Source organism: Periplaneta americana, chromosome 15, assembly GCF_040183065.1.
Source record: "Periplaneta americana isolate PAMFEO1 chromosome 15, P.americana_PAMFEO1_priV1, whole genome shotgun sequence".
NCBI classification, from domain to species: domain Eukaryota; kingdom Metazoa; phylum Arthropoda; class Insecta; order Blattodea; family Blattidae; genus Periplaneta; species Periplaneta americana.
The window spans coordinates 53,789,228-53,813,788 of NC_091131.1; the positions used below are offsets into that span (position 1 = coordinate 53,789,228).

General features: G+C 33.9%; 1 protein-coding gene and 1 long non-coding RNA gene across 4 annotated transcripts in view; one reads left to right on the plus strand and one right to left on the minus strand.

Moving 5' to 3' along the window:
* Positions 1 to 383: 383 nt before the first annotated feature.
* LOC138714949 (glycine dehydrogenase (decarboxylating), mitochondrial) overlaps positions 384 to 24,561 on the minus strand; it is a 34,334-nt gene continuing 10,156 nt past the window's right edge. Inside the window, exons 6-19 of the mRNA XM_069847259.1 lie at positions 23,787 to 23,983; positions 22,534 to 22,736; positions 19,891 to 20,030; positions 17,391 to 17,477; positions 15,340 to 15,516; positions 12,771 to 12,955; positions 10,381 to 10,582; positions 7,900 to 8,016; positions 5,841 to 5,986; positions 5,200 to 5,347; positions 2,778 to 2,988; positions 1,691 to 1,798; positions 786 to 931; positions 384 to 554 (exon numbers count right to left, since the gene is read on the minus strand). Coding sequence (XP_069703360.1) covers positions 444 to 554; positions 786 to 931; positions 1,691 to 1,798; positions 2,778 to 2,988; positions 5,200 to 5,347; positions 5,841 to 5,986; positions 7,900 to 8,016; positions 10,381 to 10,582; positions 12,771 to 12,955; positions 15,340 to 15,516; positions 17,391 to 17,477; positions 19,891 to 20,030; positions 22,534 to 22,736; positions 23,787 to 23,983 — 2,178 coding nt within the window. The 3' untranslated portion in view covers positions 384 to 443. The remainder of the gene's footprint in view (positions 555 to 785; positions 932 to 1,690; positions 1,799 to 2,777; positions 2,989 to 5,199; positions 5,348 to 5,840; positions 5,987 to 7,899; positions 8,017 to 10,380; positions 10,583 to 12,770; positions 12,956 to 15,339; positions 15,517 to 17,390; positions 17,478 to 19,890; positions 20,031 to 22,533; positions 22,737 to 23,786; positions 23,984 to 24,561) is intronic.
* LOC138714950 (uncharacterized) overlaps positions 21,397 to 24,561 on the plus strand; it is a 31,235-nt gene continuing 28,070 nt past the window's right edge. The window contains exon 1 of one of the 3 annotated variants that reach the window (XR_011336125.1): positions 21,397 to 21,475. This is a non-coding gene — a long non-coding RNA (uncharacterized lncRNA). Of the gene's footprint in view, positions 21,476 to 21,636; positions 21,719 to 21,745; positions 22,283 to 24,561 lie in introns of those variants that run through there. The other 2 variants (XR_011336128.1, XR_011336131.1) reach the window with 2 other exon arrangements.

Below are 24,561 nucleotides of genomic sequence, written 5' to 3' on the forward strand. Positions count from 1 at the left end.
TACTGAAGCAAAAGCACTGGATAGAGATATCACTTGAAGAGGTCTTGGTTGCAGATATGTTGCGTGTTTTGCAATATTATTGACTTTCTCGTTGCCAGGTAAGCCACAATGACTAGGTATGCATTGAAATGTTATTTCTTTTTGGAGTTTTTTTAGTTTACTTAGTTGTTTCTGAATTGAAATAATTCTATGTGCATATAGGTTTGGTACATATTTAATTATAATACAGCCCCCTTGGAGTCGGTAAGTATGCAAATAGATTTTTCAGAAATTTGAGTAAACACTGAAGAGCAGCATCAATAGCTAGCAATTCAGTGTCAAGACTGGAGGAAGATGAACATGGTATAGCATTATAACATATATGTAAAAATATAAAGTAAAAGTATTATATAAAAACAACTTTATTATAATTAATTTTGTACAAAATAACATTAAAACAGAATTCAGTATACAGGCAGGATAGGTGGACATGTGCACACTAGATGTTTATCTCCGTAGATATCATCAATTCTTCCAACACTGGGCCAGATTTTCGTCTCTGCATGGACAAATGGCTGAAAAAAATACAGAACAATCTCCTAAGATCCCATCACTAATCACAATAATAACTGTAGCTCTAAAAGTAAATAATTCATAAAGTTGTTTTTAAACGATACAGTCTTTAAGAATATTACGTCATTTCCATGTCATTTGTTTCTTTTGTACGGACTGTAAATAATGATGTTAGGAAATTTCGGTTGTTTAAAATTCCTGCTCAAGCAACAGGCATATGAATGGCAACTCACTGCTGGAAAAGCTGCCTGCTCTCTTGTGTACGGCCGGTTCCACTCACTCGAGATCACTTGTGCTTGTGTATGTGGAGCCATAGTGAGGGGGTTAGTGCGGATGTCCATCCTTCCTTCTTCGATGTCATTTATTTCTTGTCGGATGTCTATAAGAAATTATGAAAAACTGTCATGAAGAGTGACAATGTTCTTACTCGCTTGAGAGTGAACCTGATAAAAAAAGAAACTCAAGGACGAGTATCTTATTAGTTTTAATTCTATATATCTATTCTGTAATATGTGTTAATTTTAATATCTGTATTATTTAGAATAACTGAAAATTAATAGGGAGTGGTAAGGTTAAATATGATTCAATTGCACAATCTTTAGAATATCAGGTGTTAAATATAGTAGGAAGCCTTCAATACATCACTAAATTGTCCCTGCTAGTATTTTGTAAGGAATAAATCTCATATACATTAGTGTCTTTGCTTTTGTATAGCCCTGCAACATTCATTGAATTCGTGACTGTATTATCATTGACTCAAATTGTTAACCCAATTCCCTTCCTTGAAATAAACACTTCATTCTATTTTACGCAGTTGTCCGAATTCTGTTCCTTGTACAATTTTTCAAAGTCTTCATATCACTGTTTACCACAACATTATCGGGACCATTTTTATATCTTATACAAGTTTTTTTCAGTCTTAATATAAATGTATTTCACATTTTTATTACATATGTTTCTGCACAAGGTTTAGGATCTTCATAACAATGTTTTTAACACTGTTACCCCAGTTCTGTTAACTGCACAAGTTTTTAGATCCTTCATAGCAATGTTAAAATCCTAATGAAATAAACATTAACAGTGTAGCAATATCTTCAAATTGTATGTCATAAATACTGTCAGTGTGACAAATACTCACAGATTAGGGCATCGCAGAACCTGTCTAACTCTTCTTTGTCCTCCGACTCAGTTGGTTCAATCATAAGGGTTCCCGCAACTGGCCAAGACATTGTAGGCGCGTGGAAACCTGATTAAGTCATAGACAGTTACCGGTACATATATCAGAATAATCAATATTACGTTAACAAAAAATACATATAGTATTCACTTTTTCCCTCCATCATTTTAAGTTTTATCACCACCCGAGAATTAGTACTGTAACTGTGAAAAACTGTTAAAATTATGTTGGTCAAAATCTATGTTAATAGTGTAGGCCTATATTACTGAATTTTTATTCAATTATAAATAACTTTAGTTAATTTTTTATGCTCTAATTCTATCCAATTTAGTTTCTACAGTACAATTTGTTCTAACAAAGATTTACACATAGGCCTATATCATATATTTTAATATTATCTTCTGTAAATTGATTATCTTTGAGGAATGTCTTAAAATCGCATACTATTTAATAACAGTTTTTCCACAGACTTGTAGTTTCCAAACACAATTGGCTCAAAAGGGGAGAGTAATATACAAGGAGACATTGTTTACCACAGACTCTCATATCAGGAACATATGAATGCTTTAACTATGAAAAATATGACAAAGAGAAAGCAAGTACTGTAGTAGGCCTACAGGTATTGTTTTTGACAATTTTTTCCAAATCTCTATTTGACAGCCAGGCGAGCAAAACCATAAAATACAGTGATTTTTTTAAATGACGAGGAGGAAATATTTCAGTCTCAATATGCTTTAGTATGATATAATTATGTACATGGACAACAACTACTGTTTTCAAAAAGTGTCAAATAGCTATGTAACTTGAAGTGATTTTTTTAAATAAAATATTGAACACATTTTTTAATTCGTGAACTTTGTATTATTGAATATAAGCTTTATTTTATATTGTATATTAACTTTATGTACCATACTCTTCATAATAATAATTATTAAAATTGTTCTGCTTTTTCATGTGGGTGTAATATCTTGTACCTAGATGGTAGTTTCATGTCATGTTAAGAAACAAAGGTCGTTGCTTAGCAACAATAAACAAAAGTATGTCATACCATAGTCCATGAGTCTCTTGGCAATGTCGACTGCTTCGATATTGGCAGACTTCTTGAAATCCCGGACATCCAAAATGAACTCGTGGGCAACCAGTGAGCTTTTCTGGCCTTTGAACAGAGTTTTGTAATGTCCCTCTAACCTCTTGCTCATGTAATTTGCGTTCAGAATTGCCACTTGAGTTGCTTTCCTGAGTCCTCTTGGTCCCATCATCTGCAGTGACATGGATAAAAATAATTAGTTCATTCTGAATTTTCGTTTTGTACCTCAGCAACATTAAATATCACGTTATTCAGTAAATAGCTGGAACATCACATCTGACTCGATTTCAAATAGCGGCAATCCAAATTAAATTTTTAAGGAAAAGATACAATGTTAGGAGATGTTTTTAAAAGCAATTACGGGTATGTTTATTTCCTTATACTCTACCAATATCCCGTTCATCATCTATTAAATAAGGAGTAGATAAGCAAAATATGCTTGTAGGTTGCAGCGCAAATACATTGATTAATAATGATTAGTTAATTCTACCACTTATTCAGTCACTCATTCACTTATACAGAGCTGCCAACCTTTACAAGTGGGTTATCACTAGACTTCGTGGAATTGCCACGAGAATCGTAAGGTTTACTGCACAAGCGGTATAGATTGTATGGGAAGGGGACGTGCAACGGATGGAGTATTCTTCTGATGTAAACACTGAGCAGTATACTGCGGTTACAATAAAACCTATATTCCGCATTCAAGAAATATAATGAATGATCACTGAAGTAGGAAATGTCTAAAAATTTAAATACCCAATTATTTTATAGTGAGATATATTAACTCTTAAAATGTAATGTAATATACTATCATCATCCTTGAATATGTGCATTGCAGTAAAGAGTTACGTACATTTTGAGCGACTGCAAAGTGAACCTCCTCCGATGGTCACTCAAAATTGGGAAAATGTACGTTCAACATCACACGATGTAATAGGTGCATATTTGAAGAACGGAAAGTCACAGCTTTTTAGTACACCAACCTCAGACATCTTGTCGTGACCTGATAGTACATCATTTATAATACGAATTTGTAAATAGGCAGAATTTTTAGCAATAATGTTTCTCAACTTACATTTCACTTTTTCTGATATTAGTGAATTGTTATTTTGGATAACGGTTTGTGATACTTTATCCACTATATTAAGGGCTTCTGCGAGTTGTAGTTTAGACGATTCTAACAGGATGTTGCTTTTGGACACGATTTTAAAATTAGAGTCAATGAACAGAATATCTTCCAATAGCTGTTCAGAAGCAATGATTTTACAGCTACAACAGCAGAACTGTCTGTGCTATCCAATGCATCAATTACCTCCATTATTTTGCCCTAAAGCTCTGCATAATAATTAACAGCATCCAACCACGTTTCCCAATGGGTCAAGACTGGCTGCGGGGGTTAGGGTATTCTAGGGGCAATTATTTGGAACAGCAACACTCTCATTGTAGTATGTTTGATTGAATTCTTGTCTGCACTGAACAAATGTTAAGCTTTGACTATTCCAACCACAGTAATACAAAAACAAGTGCTTACATAGGTATACATTAGCTGTAGCTGCTCTATCTATTTGGACCGGTCACAACTCTTAACATGAACTGCTTAAACTACGAGACCGGGCGGTCGCTCACCTCCTCTATACTACCGTACATCGGCAACCTGATTGCATGCTGCTTGTGACAATTCAACGAAGTCTAGTTATCACTAATCCCATGGTGTTAGCCAGTCATTCACACAATTTTTCATACCTCCATCACTTATGAAATAACTCATTTACTCACTCACTCACTCACCTTTTCATTTCACCCACTTGTATTATACAGAGTGGCGTACTTCACTCTTTCACCTCCGATAGCATGTGAAATATTTCAGATATACACAAATCATATCTTTGAAAAATATTGCAGTGCAAGTGGTCAAATGACTTTATTGTGAAACACCTGGCATTATAAAACAATAACAACAACATATACACAAATCGACAATTACGAGTTAAATTACATCGAAGGGGCCATCTGATACACATAATGTATTTTTGGTACATGAAATAATTTTCAAGATATTAGAGTCAGATATAGCAGCAGTTTATACAAAATGTACAGTATCTGTTTCGTACAGTATGTACTTGAATATGCAACGAGCAAATAGTTCCTAAACACCGGACCTTCAGTTACATTATAACGTATTAAACAGTTCAGGTGTTTCTTTTCAATTATAAATTTAAAATGGTGAGATGTCACTGAAGATTTATGTGACAACATTACAAATTCGATTCGGTTCAAACTTAGCTAATCACGAACTTTGAAATAAATGAATTCTCTGATGAACTGAACTGGTGACAAGTATTGAAGATCACTCAACAAAAACTGTTACATGATAAATACCCACCTTTATGTATGCCCAGGAAATTGGAAGGATAGCAGATGATCCAAACGGAGCCGCACTCACGACACCGAATGACTTGGAATGGCGACCCATATCAGCCATTGGATTCACTACTGGATGTGTGGGCAAGAAGGGAGCGAGGTGAGCTTTCCTGTGAAGAGGTAATAATGATATCAGATACAAATCTCATATTGTTACCTCCAAATAATAATGGAACATGGGTGTCACACTCTGCAACATGGAATAATACGCCCAAAGAAACGAAAGTTTATAAGATTTAGATAAATACGAATTGTGTGCTCATTTTCCACAGACAAGGAAGCCATTTCACCTCCTTTATTAAATTTTCCATCTTGAAAGCAATGCAAATATGACGCTACAATGTTTCCTAGACCTCTGTTTTGGACTTCATGTCACATTCGCATTCTACACATGCGCCAATCTTCGCTATGTTTTATAAAAATAGTCAGGAGTCAAATGCTTACTTTATAGCAGAGTTTTATAGCTTATAGTGGACTATACTTTTCTTTCGGTATCCGGGTTAACATATAATCATATGCTGCACAAATTTTAACTATATATCTTTATAGTATAGCTCTATAGTATTGCGTCCGGTGTGCGCAGGCCTTAAGACTATTACTCACACTCCAATTGGACCCATGCCTGGACCTCCACCACCATGAGGGATACAGAAAGTCTTATGAAGATTCAAATGGGACACATCAGAGCCATAATCCCCTGGACGACACAAACCAACTTGTGCATTCATGTTGGCACCGTCAAGATACACCTGCAAAGAAAATTAACCATAATCACTGCAGAACAGATAACATTTTAATTACGATGTAGTTTATGGTAATTCTTTCAATAAAAATAATCTAAATCAGTGTTAGTTGTACATTACCAATTTAAAAGAATTCCTTAGTCATGATTTTTCACGATTTTATACAGTAAAGTAATTTTCGAAACTTATTGCTAAATCACGCAGGTGTTCAATGATGTTTCGTTTAACTGCTGGTAGCTGTTATAATTTTTTACTTTTAATCAAATATATTTAAACTGAAGATAAACTTAAAAAGTAATATACAGAACTCCATGTTGAAACAATATTATATAACCTGGAATCACATTTACATTACAACATAACATGAACAAGTTACAAACAAAATCCATGACAACATCACAACAATACATAACAGTTACATTCTTCGTCAGAAGATTCCAGAAATTTTCATAGTGTTGGGATATTAATAAGGCTACCATTTTCAACTCAGATTGCCCATAACAGTAATTTGTTAATCACTGCATCAGTCTTATTCTCAATGTAAAAAAAATTATTTACTTCATTATCTTGAAGGCTAGTGTTGAGAGAGTTCAAGTGTGTCGAAACATTTGCTAATTAGAATATCATACACAACCACGAAAAATTTGTTCAACTGACCACATGAACTTATGTATCTGTACGAAAATGTTGTACTTGTCAGTAGTATCACAGGTCTTCTGGACGAGTTACGCCGAACCCTAGGGGTCCATGGACCACCATTTGGAATTCGCCGACATAAATAATAAAAGTCATCCACATAAATCAAGAGGTAAGCTTGCTTGCAATTACATCCAAGGTTTTCCTGTTCAAAATCAGCAGAAAATAGTAATTTTAAGGGCGTTAACTATGTGTGGACATACAAAAATAAATATACCGAAATATGTAAAAAAAAAAAGTGCTGAAATATGGACTTTAAATGTGCAACAGTGTCCGACTTTATTAAAAATTTAAGTAACATCATGAACGAAATGCTTCAAGAAGTAGTAAACTGCGAAAAAATTATTAAGCACTTTTTTTACACTATGTTCTCTTGGAATTACAAAAATATTTTGTTTATCGCTTGTAGTAGTATGCCACCCTTTTAAAAAAGCACTGCAGCCAAATTATTATCTATTTTATATTTTAGCAGTTCATATATATCTGAATTGGGAAGTAAAATGGATTTCTGATACACAATCCCAGTTCCTTTCTTTAGTCTAACATATTTTTATCAGATCGCATAAGCAGCTCTGTAGCTGCTTTCAAAACTGTAGTAGTCCATCAACAGTGCTCATTAGAAATAAAATAATGTGAAGTAATCACGAAAACTCCAGAGAATTTTCTTTTTTGAACAATTGATTTTCTTTTCTCAAGTTTCTTCAAAACTGACAATTTGACACAGCTGTATATAAAAATGTAAACATATAATTTAAATATGAACGAAATACTGAATGAATATACTGAATTTTAAAATATATCTTTCACATAACCCTAACTAAGTAATGAATTGAATAATGTTTTTATAATGGAGACAAAAATACTAAGAATGATGTTAAATTTAAGTAACAGAACATTTTATAAACCATTTTCAAGAAATTAATATAATGATAGTACTATGTCTTTATATTTTAGAAACTGTAACCATGTTGCTCTTCTAGCAGATGCCTTTTGAGCTACAAGGAAACTTTTCTGTACTTTCAAACTTTCCCAAGTTATTCGCCTTAGCACATTCATTGGTTTCCATGGAAAATATAAAATTGAGTAATTAAGGCACTTTCAGCATTTCCCACTTCCAGTCTTCAAATATATTTTTCAATAAGCAATTCGATATCTAACACACATTTAAGTTCTAAGCCTAATCCCGCTTGAATTGAAACATCTTTTAATTGAACCTTACTCACTTGGCCACCATGGTCATGTATCATCTGACAAACATCAGCGATTGTTTCTTCAAACACTCCATTAGTCGAGGGATATGTGATCATCAAACATGCCAGGTTTTTACCATGCTTCTCAACCTAGTAAGAGAAAAAAATTAACCAGTACATAAATTTCATGTTAGTCAGATAAAACATTTTACAGGTAAAATTTAGCCATTTGCTTACAAAGTCATCTCAAACGCATTTAAAATAAAGTGAAGCAGGGAAGAAAATTGAAATTTATTTAACGAAATTTCCACAGAATTTTATAGACTAAAATATCATTCTTCACTGTACATAAATTTTATATTGTTGTAAATGTATTGTCACAATTAGTATCTTCCAGTGTCACATATACAGAATGTTGCAATAACCATTTTGCAAACTTTTAGAGTTGGTAGAGAGGATCACGAAAAGAAATGTAGGCTCGAAAACGCCTCTGTTGCAAGTTATAACCCACAAAAGCTGTCACAAAATACTAAGCATACACACGAACCCCGGCTGCAAAAGGGTATCTGTCGGATACGGGGGGGAGAGCCATTAATCCTTCCCATTGAAGTCTTTAAGGAACCAACCTGGACAAATACCCAATGTCCCATCCCTACCTTCCCGTGGTGCAGCTGTTAGTAAGCATAATTTTACGAGCTGAACTGAAGGGAGGGGCTACTCATCAATTAGCGCTGGTCAGCTTGATGAGTTAATGACCGAATTTGGTATAATTTTCCTCTATTCAATACCTAATTCCCTCTTTACCCTTTCCTATCCAGTCCTCTGACTGAACTCTTACTTTCTTCGACCCCCATGGCATTAGAGCATTCGAGGCCTAGGGGTTCATTTCCCTTTCCTTCCTCCTCTTTCTACTTTGCTGTTCCTAGTGCTGACCTGCTATGGCACTAAAATCGTCCTCCAGTGGCTTAAGGAGGGAAAGCTGGTGATCAACAAGATCTCCCAGCTAGGTCCAATGGACCCGTCGACCAACAGCAGGTGTGGTCCTCCAGACATTCTGGGGGTTGTGTGTGAATGAAGTAGCCACCAAAACGTTAAAATATGGTGTTCACTTAAATCGGCTACAACTTGCCATTCCCTTAATCCGTGCTTCAGTGGCTGGCCATGATAATATCTTTGAAAAGTATTGGAGTGCAAGAGGTCAAATGACTTTATTGTCAAACGCCTGGCATTAGAAAACAACAACAACAACATACACACGAACCCTCTTGTATGAATGCTTATGAGTATATCTATTGGATAGGAAAAATTTATCAGCAAATCGATAATAACTCTTCCAATTTTTGTAACATTGCACTAAATACTGAAGACACAGAATGTACACACACTAATACACTGAGCTGGAATACTCTGTGGCTAGAGCAACCTTGCAAATATTGGGAAAATTATTATCGATTTGCAGGTAAAGTTTTCTTGTAAAACATGCAACTAAATATGTGATCATGCAAAAGGGTTATCCTGATATCCTGATATTTTAGTGATAAATATTATGATTATACATCTTGATTACATACTTTTAACACTTTTATCACTTAAGATTTGTTATATAAATAACTTTCTTGTGTTAAATTGAAACTAAGTTGGAAATTTACCTTAGTTGACTAGTTTCGGCTTCAAACAAATGCACCCACCGCCAAAGCAACTTCAGAAGAAACCGAAAACAAGCAAGGAGATGGCTAACAGTGAAGCTGAAACTATAAGCTAAGGTAAATTTCTAACTTAGTTTAAATTTAACACAAGAAAGTTATTTCTATAAGAAATCTTAAATGAGTTTTAATTATCAACTGAGGAGTTTCGAGCCCAGGATGATACCTAGAAGTATGTAACATAGCCACTAAAACAATCTATATTATATGTCACATGTTATAATCTTAATTTCCATATTGCGTATTACTTTCCTTATAATTGATTATTAATATATTTCAATATTCTTATTATCTCGCTATAATATTTTTAGTAAAATTCTTTATTTTGTTCCTTTGTATATAATGTTCACTCATTACTTAAATTTGACAATCGAACTGCACACTTTTTAGTTCCTTGATTGTTTAGCTTTTGTTTATTTATAGAATTGTGAATTTTCGAACGAAATGGAACTTTAAAGAAAATGGTTGTACACAATTCCAGAAAGTAGTGGCTATGCTACTTACTGCATCATATTTAGTCCATACTTTTTTTTCCCCATTGGGGAATTTAATTGAAGTGAATTTATTATGGCAGCATCCCCCCATGTTTTAAATTGCTACCAGTGCAACATTAGAACCAGATACCCAGCTTCGAAGCCGTTAGCCCTGAGAACTTACAGTGTATTTAGTCTAAACAGAGGGATACGTGGTATTTAAACTTCTATAATTTATAACGATATTTACATTCATTGCCACTTCCATCACAAATTGAAACATGACTGGATCTCCTAATTCGGCCCACATAACATGATATAGTGTGTATGACACTCACTTTGGATGCGAGGTGGGAGATGTCAATGCTTCCATCGCGACAAACATTTATGGGCTCCACCTTCATACCGGCCATTTGTGCCGAGGCAGGGTTGGTGCCATGTGCGGACACAGGGATGAGACAGATGTTGCGGTGCCCCTCAGAACGGGCCTCATGGTAACACTTGATAGCCCGCAGCCCAGCATACTCACCTTGTGCTCCACTGAAAGTCAACAACAGAAAATACTTGCTTCAATGATACTAATTATGTATAATTTTAATAACCATATTCGTTTTTATTCTTACTTTTGCTAGACATATTTGCTTCAACATCTAATCATTTCTGACAACAATATTTTTTTAATGATTTTGGAGGAAATTTCTCTAGTACCGTAGCCATCTGACATGATATACATGTTATCTCTGGTGTTGGAATAAGTATTGTGTTTGTTGCTACAGTCAAGTGATAGATAGATAGATTCATCATCATAATCTTAATAATAATAATAATAATAATAATAATAATAATAATAATAATAATAATAATAATAATAATAATAATAATAATACGAAGAAGAAGAAGAAGAAGAAGAAGAAGAAGAAGAAGAAGAAGAATAACAATGATGGTGGTGATGATGATGATAACGTCATAAATAGTTGACCACAATATATATGAATACTCCATGCTTGTGCCTAATGTCTACAGTATACCTGAGGACATTACAATGCAGCGATGATTATCTATATGAATATCTGTAAGGACTGCAATATCTTTCACAGTCATAGTCACTATTACACTTACGAACCGGAAATTCTAATTCATGACGATAAATGCAAAATATGTTGGAGTCATTACTATTGACAACTACTCTACATAAAACAAAATCCAGTCATAATTCTTATTCAAAGAAGCATCTTCTGCGGACCTCTAGAAAAAGAACTAAGGAAGAAACTAGTGAATTGCTTTGCATGGAGTGTGGTATTGTATGGGAGCAGAAACATGGACATTACGACGAAGTGAAGAGAAGCGACGAGAAGCACTTGAACTGGATATGGAGAAAAATGGAATGTGTGAAGTGGACAGACAGAATAAGAAATGAAGCTGTGTTGGAAAGAGTGAATGAAGAAAGAATGATGCTGAAACTGATCAGAAAGAGGAAGAGGAATTGATTGGGTCACTGGCTGAGAAGAAAATGTCTACTGAAGAATGCACTGGAAGGTTGGTGAACGGGAGAAGAGTTTGTGGCAGAAGATATCAGATGATAGACGACATTAAGATATAGGCTATGGATCATATGCGGAGACAAAGAGGAAGGCAGAAAATAGGAAAGATTGGAGAAAGCTGGGTTTGGAGTGAAAGACCTGCCTTGGGCAGAACACTGAATGAATTAATTAATATTCCCAAATTATCAAGAAACAAAGAAAAAATAGTCATATGTATCATTGGGAACCAACCTTCAGAAGTGCTTAGAGAGAATTAATAAGTATCTCAAATGGATGAATTAAATGAATATGTGAGAATAACAGTAATACATACGGTATTGTAAATACTCTGACTGAAAGCTCTAATACTTCAAGGATTCTGGAAAAACGAAATGAAATCTCCTTTTCCGCCTCTTTTTCTCTATCCTTCTCCCTCTACTCCTCTCTCCACCTTTACCCACCCCTGCTACTTACATTCCCTCACTATACGTATGTAATATGAATTTTGTGCACTTGTGCATGTTATCAAATCGTGTACATTGTACCTATGTGACCTTTTTGAAGGGCGATAGTTAATTAATTAAGAATCACCATCGTCATTTCGGAGGTTAAGAGGCTTATATTCTGACTTAAGCCTGTTATTTCTGATGTGACTGATCAACATTACTTATTTCACTATTTAACTGACTTTTTAAAAACAACAAAGCTCCTTCTCACATTGTTTGCTGAACTGCTAGAGGATCAGCTTTCCAAGTAAAGACCCAAAATTTAATACTTATGAATCCAACTAGAATATATGGCAGATTTCCTTGCAATACTTCTCTTGCTTCGATTTATAATTCCACTATTATCACGTAATTCATAATTCTCTTACTCATCAATGTAATAAAACTGGAAATATCTGAAAAGACAAATGCCATGAGATTCTTTTGGCGAATGTCTTACACAGCAACTAACCATGGGAACCCCTGTGTTAGCATCGACTCCTATAATAGACATGTACTACCAGTATCTTAGATTAATATAGGAGGAGGGCAGAATAATCCAGTCATTTCTCTTCAATGTCGAAATTCACTTCTGCTGGTTTTTATTATTGTTATTAAGCTATAATCAGCACAAGAAATAGAATTTCAGTAAATAATTAGTGTTAGTATCCAGTCATCTGAGAAATACTTGATGGTATCTTGTGACCAGGGTTGTGAACTAACCTGTTGGGCTGGAAAGAGATGCGATCGTAGCCTGTGATGGCACACAGGTCTTGCTGAAGCTCTTCAAACAACTGCTGGTAGCCCAGCGATTGGTCAAGGGGTGCAAATGGGTGGATGTCTGTGAAGTGCTGGAAGCTGCAGGGCATCATCTCAGTTGTACTGTTCAATTTCATGGTGCACGATCCCTGAAAAGGAGCACGTGATTTTATGCACATCATAGGTACTGGTATAAAGCATAATTTCTTGTCATAAAATATAACAAAATAAATATCATTATATAATGTTATCTTATTACATCATATCATCTCATATAATTACAATATCTAGGCATAGGAATTTTGTTGTTATTGTTATTAACAAATGCTGAGTTCTTAGCAATAAAGATTTTAACTCTCTTGCTCTTCAATATTTATTTCACACGGTTTAGAGGAAAGGCTAGACATCACTGAAGATGATTCTGATACATTTCTTCCTGAAGACTGCACAATAGACAAAGTGGATGAAAAAATAATTCCAATATGCACTATTAAAAGCTAAGAATGCCATCAAGTGTATTATAGCAGGCATGGTGTTCATCAGGAGGATTTCTAGACGCAGGTCACAAGCTCCAGAATCTAACAATAGATAACTAAGTCACGTGGATGTTGTAAACTACGCACTGACATGTAAGTGGCGGATAAGGCAGATAATTGTATGTAACTGTAATGTTCTTAACCGTCAATTACACAATAGCACTCAGTTTATAAGATGCATTCTCCAATCCATACGTATAATTCATTTTTCAGTTACTTATTTTCTATTGTTATATTTCGCAGTCTTGTGAACCAGGCTCAGAAACCTTCCCAAACGGAAATCATACACAAAATGGACAGTTGTTGTTGTTGTTTTCTAATGCCAGGCGTTTGACAATAAAATCATTTGACCTCTTGCACTCCAATATTTTTCAAAGATATTATCATGACCAGCCACTGAAGCACAGATTTTGAGGTGTTCCGAATCCATTTCTTGGTTTGAGTTGCACAATGGGCAGTTAGGGGACTGATATATTCCAATTCTATGCAGGTGTTTGCCCAAACAATTATGGCCTTTGCCAATCTAAATGCAGCTACAGACGATTTTCGTGGTAAATCGGGAATTAACTGTGAATTTTGATGCAGAGAGTTCCATTTTTTCCATTGGGATTGTGTTATCAAATTTTGTTTGTTGAAGTCTAAGTATGTAGATTTAATAAATCTTTTCACAGAGTAATACGTAGATTTAGTAACAGGTCTGTAAGTATCAGTGCTGCCCTTCTTTGCTAAAGCATCCGCATTCTTGTTTCCCAGGATTCGACAATGGGATGGTATCCATTGGAATACAATTCTTTTATTGAGTGATATTAATTGAGAGAGCATTTTAGTTATTTCTGCTGTTTGAGATGAAGGTGTGTGTTTAGAGACTATTGATAGAATAGCTGCTTTGGAGTCTGACAATATAACTGCATTCCTAAATTTATTGATGTGGTATAGAAGATTCCTGAGACTTTCCCTTATTGCAATGATTTCACCATCAAAACTTGTTGTTCCATATTCAAGAGATCTATAAAGTGAGAAGAGACAGCACGTAACACCTGCACTGGCACCTTGTTCTCTGGAGATCAAGGATCCATCGGTGTATAAATGAAGCCAGTTTTGTGGAGGGTACCTAATATTAATTGTCTCTAAAGACAATTGTTTCAGTATTTCAGTGTTTACTTCTGATTTCAGTATTTCTTGTGTTAAATTTAGATTATATTCTATATTTAATAGAGTTAAAGGGTTTGGTTTAATTTGTAAGTTTTCTTTTAAATTCGGGATATTGATTTTCTGTTTTAATTCTTGAACAATGGATATGAAACTTTTTTGAGTTTTCAATCTAGAGAGAGGACTGTATGAATGCCAATTGTTTCCTGGTAATCTGATAAGTTTTTCATATTGAATCAGTGCTTTTTCTTCTATTGTCATTTTGATGCTGTTAATATTAGTGAGGAATTTCATAGAATCTATTGGAGTTGTTTTGATTCCACCAGTAATGAGTCTGAGAGCTTGGTTTTGAACATATTCTATGTCGTTTATGAAAGGTGAAGTAATTAAAATTTCTCCGCAGTACAGTACTATATCACTTACTTGTGTATATTACCGAATAAATAATACATGTGTGTGAAATTATTTTAAATTTATTAATATAAATATCTAAAATCAAACTCGTTAAAAAAGACCGTAATGGAAGTAAGTATACTTAAAAAAGGATATTTTCCGGAATGATACTTCCAAATGATTGCCTCTTTTTCATTAACATTAATTATTTTGAAAGTAATAATATGAAAAAAACTGTTTGTGTATGTAGGTGAGCTGCAGTTAGCTTAAATGACAAAGTTTCTAATCCGCCAACATCTGATTTCTGATTCCTTTTTGCCTGCTGCACATGACACGTCCAAAACTCTGTCTGCGTAGACAACTCTGATTTAGTCAATAATTTTGAATACAATAAAATAAGAAATTACTATTATTGACATATCTTTGAAGCTCTTTAAATTTGTCAGTATACTTACAAGAGGTATCATAGAGTGCACTAATGAGACATCTTTGTTCTCCAGAGTTTTCATATATCGTACAATACGAGTTTCTGAATGATGAGAATTGAACACTGGATGCGTAAGATAAGGAGATGTCCTGCGGAAGCTTGACTGAAGTATGCTGCCTTCATTAACGTTACAGCTGGCAGCCACCTACAAAATGTAAAATCGAGTGTGAGAAATGGTGCAAATAGTGGCATATTTCAAAATGAAAACATTTTTCTTACTGATCTTTCCGTTATATCTTAACTTTTGAGGCTTGTTTAAGGAAATAAATCCATAACTTACTTTTCTGTGACGCTGTTATGATATGCTTTATAGTGAATCTATACTAATAATAAATCTGTAACCAAAATTTTTTGGTAATTTTCTCTTTTGCAAAAATAATTGGTGTTAACATTTATATAGGGAAGTATTATATGATATTCTTATTGAATTTGGTATTCCCAAGAAACTAGTTCGATTAATTAAAGTGTGTCTCAGTGAAACATACAGCAGAGTCCGTATAGGTCAGTTTCTACCTGATGCTTTTCCAATTCACTGCTGGCTAAAGCAGGGAGATGCACTATCACCTTTACTTTTTAACTTCGCTTTAGAATATGCCATTAGGAGAGTTCAGGATAACAGGCAGGGTTTGGAATTGAACGGGTTACATCAGCTTCTTGTCTATGCGGATGACGTGAATATGTTAGGAGAAAATACACAAACGATTAGGGAAAACACGGAAATTTTACTTGAAGCAAGTAAAGCGATCGGTTTGGAAGTAAATCCCGAAAAGACAAAGTATATGATTATGTCTCGTGACCAGAATATTGTACGAAATGGAAATATAAAAATTGGAGATTTATCCTTCGAAGAGGTGGAAAAATTCAAATATCTTGGAGCAACAGTAACAAATATAAATGACATTCGGGATGAAATTAAACGCAGAATAAATATGGGAAATGCGTGTTATTATTCGGTTGAGAAGCTTTTATCATCCAGTCTGCTGTCAAAATATCTGAAAGTTAGAATTTATAAAACAGTTATATTACCGGTTGTTCTGTATGGTTGTGAAACTTGGACTCTCACACTGAGAGAGGAACATAGGTTAAGGGTGTTTGAGAATAAGGTGCTTAGGAAAATATTTGGGGCTAAGCGGGATGAAGTTACAGGAGAATGGAGAAAGTTACACAACGCAGAACTGCACGCATTGTACTCTTCACCTGACATAATTAGGAACATTAAATCCAGACGTTTGAGATGGGCAGGGCATGTGGCACGTATGGGCGAATCCAGAAATGCATATAGAGTGTTAGTTGGGAGACCGGAGGGAAAAAGACCTTTAGGGAGGCCGAGACGTAGATGGGAGGATAATATTAAAATGGATTTGAGGGAGGTGGGATATGATGATAGAGACTGGATTAATCTTGCACAGGATAGAGACCGATGGCGGGCTTATGTGAGGGCGGCAGTGAAGCTTCGGGTTCCTTAAAAGCCATTTGTAAGTAAGTAAGTAAGTAACATTTATATAATTAACTATCCTCAGACCAAAAATCGCACTTATGAAATTTTTGTTTGTATTTGCTTGTTAATTAATTAATTAATTATTAAATATTAACCATACCGGTAACAGATAATTCTGTAGGACAAAAAATTAATAATCTTTACACAGATTTTGTTTGTAACTTATATCTATCTGTATGTTTGTTATTTTTCACGCAATAATGGCTGAACCGATTTCTATGAAAATTGGTACCTATGTAAGATAAGTTAGTTCCCACTTAGATTTCAGATTATATGACATTCAAAATACTTCCTTTAAAAGGGGGGTTATAAGGGGACCTGAAGTCAATAAATCGAAATATCTCACTTATTATTGATTTTTTACAGAAAAATATTAGATTAAAAAGTTGCTTTAAAAATGTTTCCAACAAGTTTTATCCTTTGCTAAATTTTGACAGGACTGATATTTAATGAGATATTATTGTTTAGTCAACTGTCCGAAGACAGATCTGGACCCCACAAGTGACACAAATTTTACTTACTTCTTCTGCTGTGAGCCTTGAACCAAATACCCACAGCAAATCCTCCACATCTTGAATTTCAACTGTTTCATCCAGGGAAACTCCAACCTAAGAAATAACAAAAAAAATTAATTCGAAGTAAATTATTGGGCCGGCCATACTTGAAATTGATTATAAAATGAGATGTCAAAATGATGTATGTATGTATGTATCCAATGCGGAGAGATTCGGGATTTAACCCAGGCATTTTGGTGCACTATCTAGTGATTAGAAGTTGTACACCGCCATCTCTCCTAAGATGTCAAAATGAATATAATTTTAAATTGGCCTACATATTTAAAGCACACACACACACACGCACGCACGCACGCACACACACACACACATACATACATACATATATATTTACGATTAGAAGAAGAACTAAAATAACATAAAAATATAATATTAAATTTTACTTACCGATATATAAGAACTTATTCTGGTTTATTTGGTAATCCATATGAAATATTTCAAAGTAATTGTAATCACTGATGTACTATTAAGTTATTTAGTTAAAATAAATATGTTGTTGTTGTTGTTTTCTAATGCCAGGCGTTTGACAATAAAGTCATTTGACCTCTAAATAAATATGACTTTACCGGTAACAACTTCACTCTGTTCATATTTAAATTATGGTGTTATTTTACCAGACTGATTAGTTTTAATATTATATCCTTCATCGAAACTAGTTATTCTGGTAAAACAACACCATAACTTAAATATTAACACTGTTATTTAATCCAAAAACTTAATAGTAGGGTACATCTATAAGTGATTATATAAGTGTTAAAAGAGTGTATTGAAGAATGAATAATTGCAATCATGTACAACTACAAAATTCTACTAAATAGTAACTGTTAAGTTATTTAAATAGACAACTGAGTCATTGTGTTAATGTTAAACTATATTTATCACAGTGAAGTACTGGTAGTTGTTTATATAAAAGCTCAAGAGATCATTAGTAATATACAAGTGTTAAAAGAGTTCAATCATGAATGAAGAATACAAAATTCTCCTTCAATAAGAAAATTATGATTCTTATTAAAAATACTTAAGTTTCACTAATTTGCTCAGTTAACATTAAATATGGTTGTGTGTAATAAAGTAAAAATTTTCCATATTCCAGGTACATACTTCACAAGGTAAATTGACCTTTTAGATTTTAATGTGAGAGCGAATGGCTTCATTGCCAAGGGTCCAGCATTAGAAAACAATAGCAACAGATTTTAATGCAGCGGAATTCTCTCAAGACATATTATAAGCTTTTCATCACATACTCTAGTCCATATAGAAAGGCAAAAATCTGATCAACAAAGGTTGACAATACCAGAGATCCAACAAACACACTATCAGTTATTTACTTTCATTCGTATATGGAATTACAATATTCTAGAAGAATTAAGAACAAAGAAAGACTGTAGTTATTACTAGAATTTATTCAAAATTACCGATTAAATTGGGAAAATATCAAAACGAAAGAAAACATTAGAAGAACTTTAAAAACGATGGGCTGAGATCGTTAAAGGTCAAAAGATATTAAAAAAACATCCTAGGATGGTGATATTTGTATATCCGTTAATTAATAATTTTTTAATATATCTTAACTTCAAATATCTGTGCAAATCAATCAATCAATTTTAAAGGCTTTGCTTGTCATTTCTAGCATGTTTCTCTTTCCTCAGCTGTTCTTTTAAATTCCTGTGTTCTTTCCTGATAATGTTTAATAGATAGATAGATAGATAGATAGATATTTATTAGCCTTAGGAAATACAATGATTTCATGGCATCGTCAGAGTGAATACATAATAAATATGCGGTTACATACATGTTTTTCCGACATACAAGATATCTACAATAATATACAAATAATATACAATCAATACATTCAGTAATGAAGTCAATTCTCCACAGTTTTCTTCAGACCATTACTTGTACAAGGTTCTTGGTTTCCTTATCCTCTTGGGCAGTCTCACCCCAGACATGAATCAGATAGAATCAGATAATGTTAACATTCATAATTTTAAAATTTAATACAAGACAAATCAGATCTCCATTTACCTTCTCTTAGTGTCAGCTGTTTTATATATATATATAAGGAGTTCACTATTCATGTACCGGTACTGCGTTACGTCCCCAATGCACGGCCAAACTATCTTAAAAGCTTTGAAGGACCAAGAGAAAAAATTTAGAAGAGGAGAATTAACAAAATTTCTACATATTCATATCTTCTACTCAACTGATGAAATGTTCATGCTTTTAAAATGAATTAATTTGCTTACTATGTACTGGTGTGGGCCTATTATATTATAGTTGTATACAATTTCTGATTTGTTTCCTCTCTCGAAGCTACAATGTCGATATAAGTTCTATGGAATACAATAAATAGGAGGGGGGGATAAAAAAAATAAAATAGTTCATCAAAGAACAAACTTTTTCACAATAAATGACTTGTGGACTATGTTGTTACTGGAATACGTACTGTCTCATCAGGATAATATCGCAGGTTGATTTCCTTTTGGCGAGCTCTATGTTGTATCTCTCCCTGGTCCATGGCTGGTGTAATACGTATTGTGTCAAAGAATACCTTATTGTTCACTGCATTGCCACATTCACGGATACCTGAAGAATACATGAAAGAATTGTTTTCAATTCCGAACGTTTCTTATGAATTCAACTACCTACATTCATACCATACGATATTTAAAAATTAGCACTATTATAATACCTGTATGGTGCAATAAGATGAAATAATCTGCAAACCAAAAAAAAAAAAAAAAAAAAAAAAAAAAACAATACAAATAGAAAAAAAAAATGAAAGATATGTGAAATTATGTACCTAAGCAATTTATCCTACACATTATTTTGAAAAATATTCTTTTGACCTGTTTTCTGCCAATCAGATGTAAACTAGGTCTGTAGTTAATTTCAATCCCATTATTTCTAACTTGTATAATAAATTGTCATACAAGCTTTCTCATTATTTTCTAATGGTCTGATAATTTCGGTGAACGAGCGTTGAGTGGATTCCGCCGATTTTGGAATAGACATCAACGTACTTGAACTGCCAACATAGAAAACAAAAAATCACACTCAATCGCTTTCACCTTCATCTTGACGGGATAATAAAAGCCTAAACTAACCTAACCTAACCTAAGTGCGTCGGTGTCTATTCCAAAATCGGCGGAATCCGCTCAACGCTCGTTTAACCGTAATTTCTTACATACAGTCAATTACAGTTTTTGTAGGCTAGAAAAGCCTTTTGTAAATTCATGTTGAAATTTGATAATAATAATATTATTAAAAATTTCTATTACCTAATTAATAGGGCTCTTTCAAATATCTTTCTAAAATCTATCAGTGCTACTGAGCGATAATTATTTACATATTTTGTGTTTGCAGCCTTTTCTATAAATTAGTTTATTTTAAGTCATTCTGGAAATTATACTTTCTCAGTAGAGAAGTTTATTAATTGTTCTAATGGTTTTGCTAAGACATATTTGCAATGTTTTAAAAATGTTGGATTCATCCCATCCCACCAACATGAATTTTAATTTGGAAGCTTTGTTATAACATTAACAATAATTTCACTATATGTATGAAACAGAGAGTCTGGATGGGACAGTGCCATACATGCCTGGAGGCTAGAAGAAGAGGTCAAGCTGAATGCCCCTGGACGGGCGTTGTAGCCGAAGTCCGCATATTACCTAGTATTAAGTTTTGTATTGTAATATATTACTTTTTGTATTCTATCCCTTATACTGTGCTTCATTCAAAGTATATTATTATTTAAATTAATTTAAATCAATTATTGTTATGCATGTTACTCAGAAATGAGTTTGCATTATATTAAATTATGTAATTTTTCTTGTATACTAACAAAACCATGAATGCTTGTAATTCCTACTGCCAATAAAAATTAAATAAAAATTCTTTCAAGCACTTGCTTTTAAAAGTAAAGATTTTCCCGCTATGCGCAGATGTTATGTGTGTTGTAATATCACGTGATCGAAGATCTGCTACAGAATTGCTGATGCAGCGGTTTCCCGTTAGATCTATGTATGATGGTATGTAAAGTGTATCAAACTTGTATTACTGATGTAGATATTTAGCGACTTTTTTCAATACCCAAGGCGACAAAATAATCTCATTTAACTTTGATAACGTAATAATTTTGTTTCTTCTGCACTGTTTTATAGCGAGTTTTTAAGATTTGTGTTGGCAACACTGTTAGAAAAAAACCAACATAAAATACTATAATGTCTTGTTCTTGGAGTCTTCATTGATTGTTTTTCTATAAGTAGATACTTGTAAATACTTTCACAATATATTGCAGGAATATATCACTTTGTAGAGTAACTGCTTAGTTGATTGCACTAGCAATCGTGTAGCGTTATCTTATATTGGTTGAAACAGTTTTATTTTTATGTAGGTTAGGTTATGTTTTACTTGAAACCACATTTTATAAAGAGACAGTATTATGGTGCTAAAAAATAAATAGATTAAATGAGATAAAGTCTACAGAATCCTGATATGGATAAATTTCAGAACACGGATTCCTTCCTTTCCCTCTTACTTCACAATTCCAACCTTGTGCACACAAAATAAATTATTGGCACTGAAAAGTGCCTTTTCGTAAATATGATCATGCACATTCGACAAACGCAGACAGATCTGCTCTTTTTAGTATTTTAAGATATAATTGTCAGTGAGGAATCCGTATACTGAAATTTTCCCCCTGATAGCAACTTATGTCTATGCCATTTCTTATAGCAACTTACGTCTATGCCATTTCTTGTACTCACTCATCTGCAGTTGACGTATAGTTTTTGCTCCAGTTGCATTGGATTTTACAGAGGTGTCAACATAATGTGGTACGGTAATGGTTTGTTGTTAGTTTTTGTTCCTTTAGTCAAGTTTTGATTTTGAATAATCGACCCTTTTGACCATCTTTCCTACACATTGAATTTCATTTCTCTATATTTTGTGGAGTATTGTTTTATAAATTTGATTAAATTCAGTATGTCTCATTTGCCAGTAGATATCCTTTCCCAGACAACATATTGTAAGGAAATTAGTGTTTGAAACAGATTTTCTATTAAAGTATGCAGTTACTATAGTTTACCTGCACTGAGCAACAGAGCAGAGTTGTGGATTCTATTAGCAATGTTCTTCAGTCCATGGGGCCCGTGGTATACAGCATACATGGCTGACATATTGGCCAGCAAGGCCTGTGCCGTGCAGATATTGCTGGTGGCCTTGTCACGCCTTATGTGCTGCTCTCTGGTTTGCAAAGCCAGGCGGTAAGCATCATGACCACTTGCATCCCTGTGTGAATGAATTGTGTTTACAATAATCATAATCAGGATAGAGAAAGTCAGAAACTTTTCATATAGTTGTAAATATATTGAGAAATATGAACATTCCAAAAAAATAAGTACGAGAAAATAGTTATTTCATTCCAAATTTAACATATGCAGCAAAAAACATAAATTATGTTACCAACATGTAAGCAATGCAAACAAGATATTTGGGAAGAATAGAAAGGATTACAATAAGGGCTAGAATGAGAAATAATTCAGTGATGAAGAAGCGTAAAATAAATATTACTAGACCTAATTCGTTAAAAAAAGTTATATAAGTTTGGATATCTTAAAAAATGTAAAAGAAATTATTCTGAAGCTAGTTTTACAACTCAAAACAATAGTTAAAATGCCTTCTAGGAAGACAGAGAAGGCAATTAATACTAGTACAAGTAACACAAGTCAGTGAGAGTAAAGAGAGAATTGTATTGAGAAGTAATTGAAAAAGAGAAACATGGAAAGATAGAGAACTTTAGAAAAGACTTTATTTGGAGATTGCCCACATAATAGTGGAAACATCTTTAATTTTGAGGATGGTGGTGCTTAATATAAAATAATAATAATTTTTTGTTATTATATTGATATTGAATGAGCTACCATGGTGGTCTAATGGCTAGAGCACTGAACTTACTATCCTGTAGATCCAGGTTCAATACCCGGCAAACTCCCAATTTATAACTTGTGTTGGGCAAAATGTGGTCCAGATAACACATGGTTTTCTCTGGGTGCTCCGGTTCCTCTGTGGCATCCCAACAAATGTCCATCATCATCATCATCATCACCATCATCATCATCATAAGTCATTGTGGTTTTAGCACACACCAGCCTCGTATGGCGCATCCTGGGCAATAACTTTTTCTACCCAACTGGCTTTACATGGGTGAATGACGAACAGTTAAATATCCACTCTTCTTGTGGTATTTCATGAGCGGAGTTTAAGCAACAATATTTTAGAAATATAGCTCAGATCTCTTCCATGGACAATTTTAAACATAAACAAATACTAGACACTCACCGAGTAACTCCAATCATGCGACCTGGCATTAGCCTGACTAGTGACTGCCTGCATGCAAAGAAGCCAGCATGAGGACCTCCATAGCCAAGAGGCACACCAAACCTCTGGCTAGTTCCCACAGAGATGTCCACATCGAATTCACTTGGTGGACGAAGCAATGTCAGGGCCAATAGGTCTGTTGCACAGCAAACCAGGGTCTGTGTAACACATAAGACAAAACGAACTCTTGAGAATTCTCTGTTTCATTACCATGTCCTGTTAGCACGAACAAACTAAATGTGAACATAACTTAAATCTTCTTTGTTTAACTAAGTTTACTTGTTGTATACAGAACATTGAGATTTCAATTCGTAAATGACATATATGTTCTAAAAACATTACAAGCATCAAGCATCATCCCTTTGGTGAGAAACGAGAAGATAACAGAGTTTCTCTCAGTGATAAAGTTGTTATCATGCTATTGGATTCAATAATCACAGGTTAAAATCCAGTTGAATGGGGCAGATATTTTACCTTGTACAATATTTCCTTTCTAGTACACTGCTTTAGGGTAGTAGTTAGCATTTCTGACTGCGAAACTACCTGGTCTAAGATCGAATCCTGATTGGGACAAAAGGATTCATCATAAAAAAAATAGAGACGATAATGACTTCATGCAAATATGCGCAGCATTAGCAATATATATATATATATATATATATATATATATATATATGTGTGGTGTCTTTTGTTTCCACATTAACTAGTCTTCCCAATCCATTAATTGTTGAGTGTA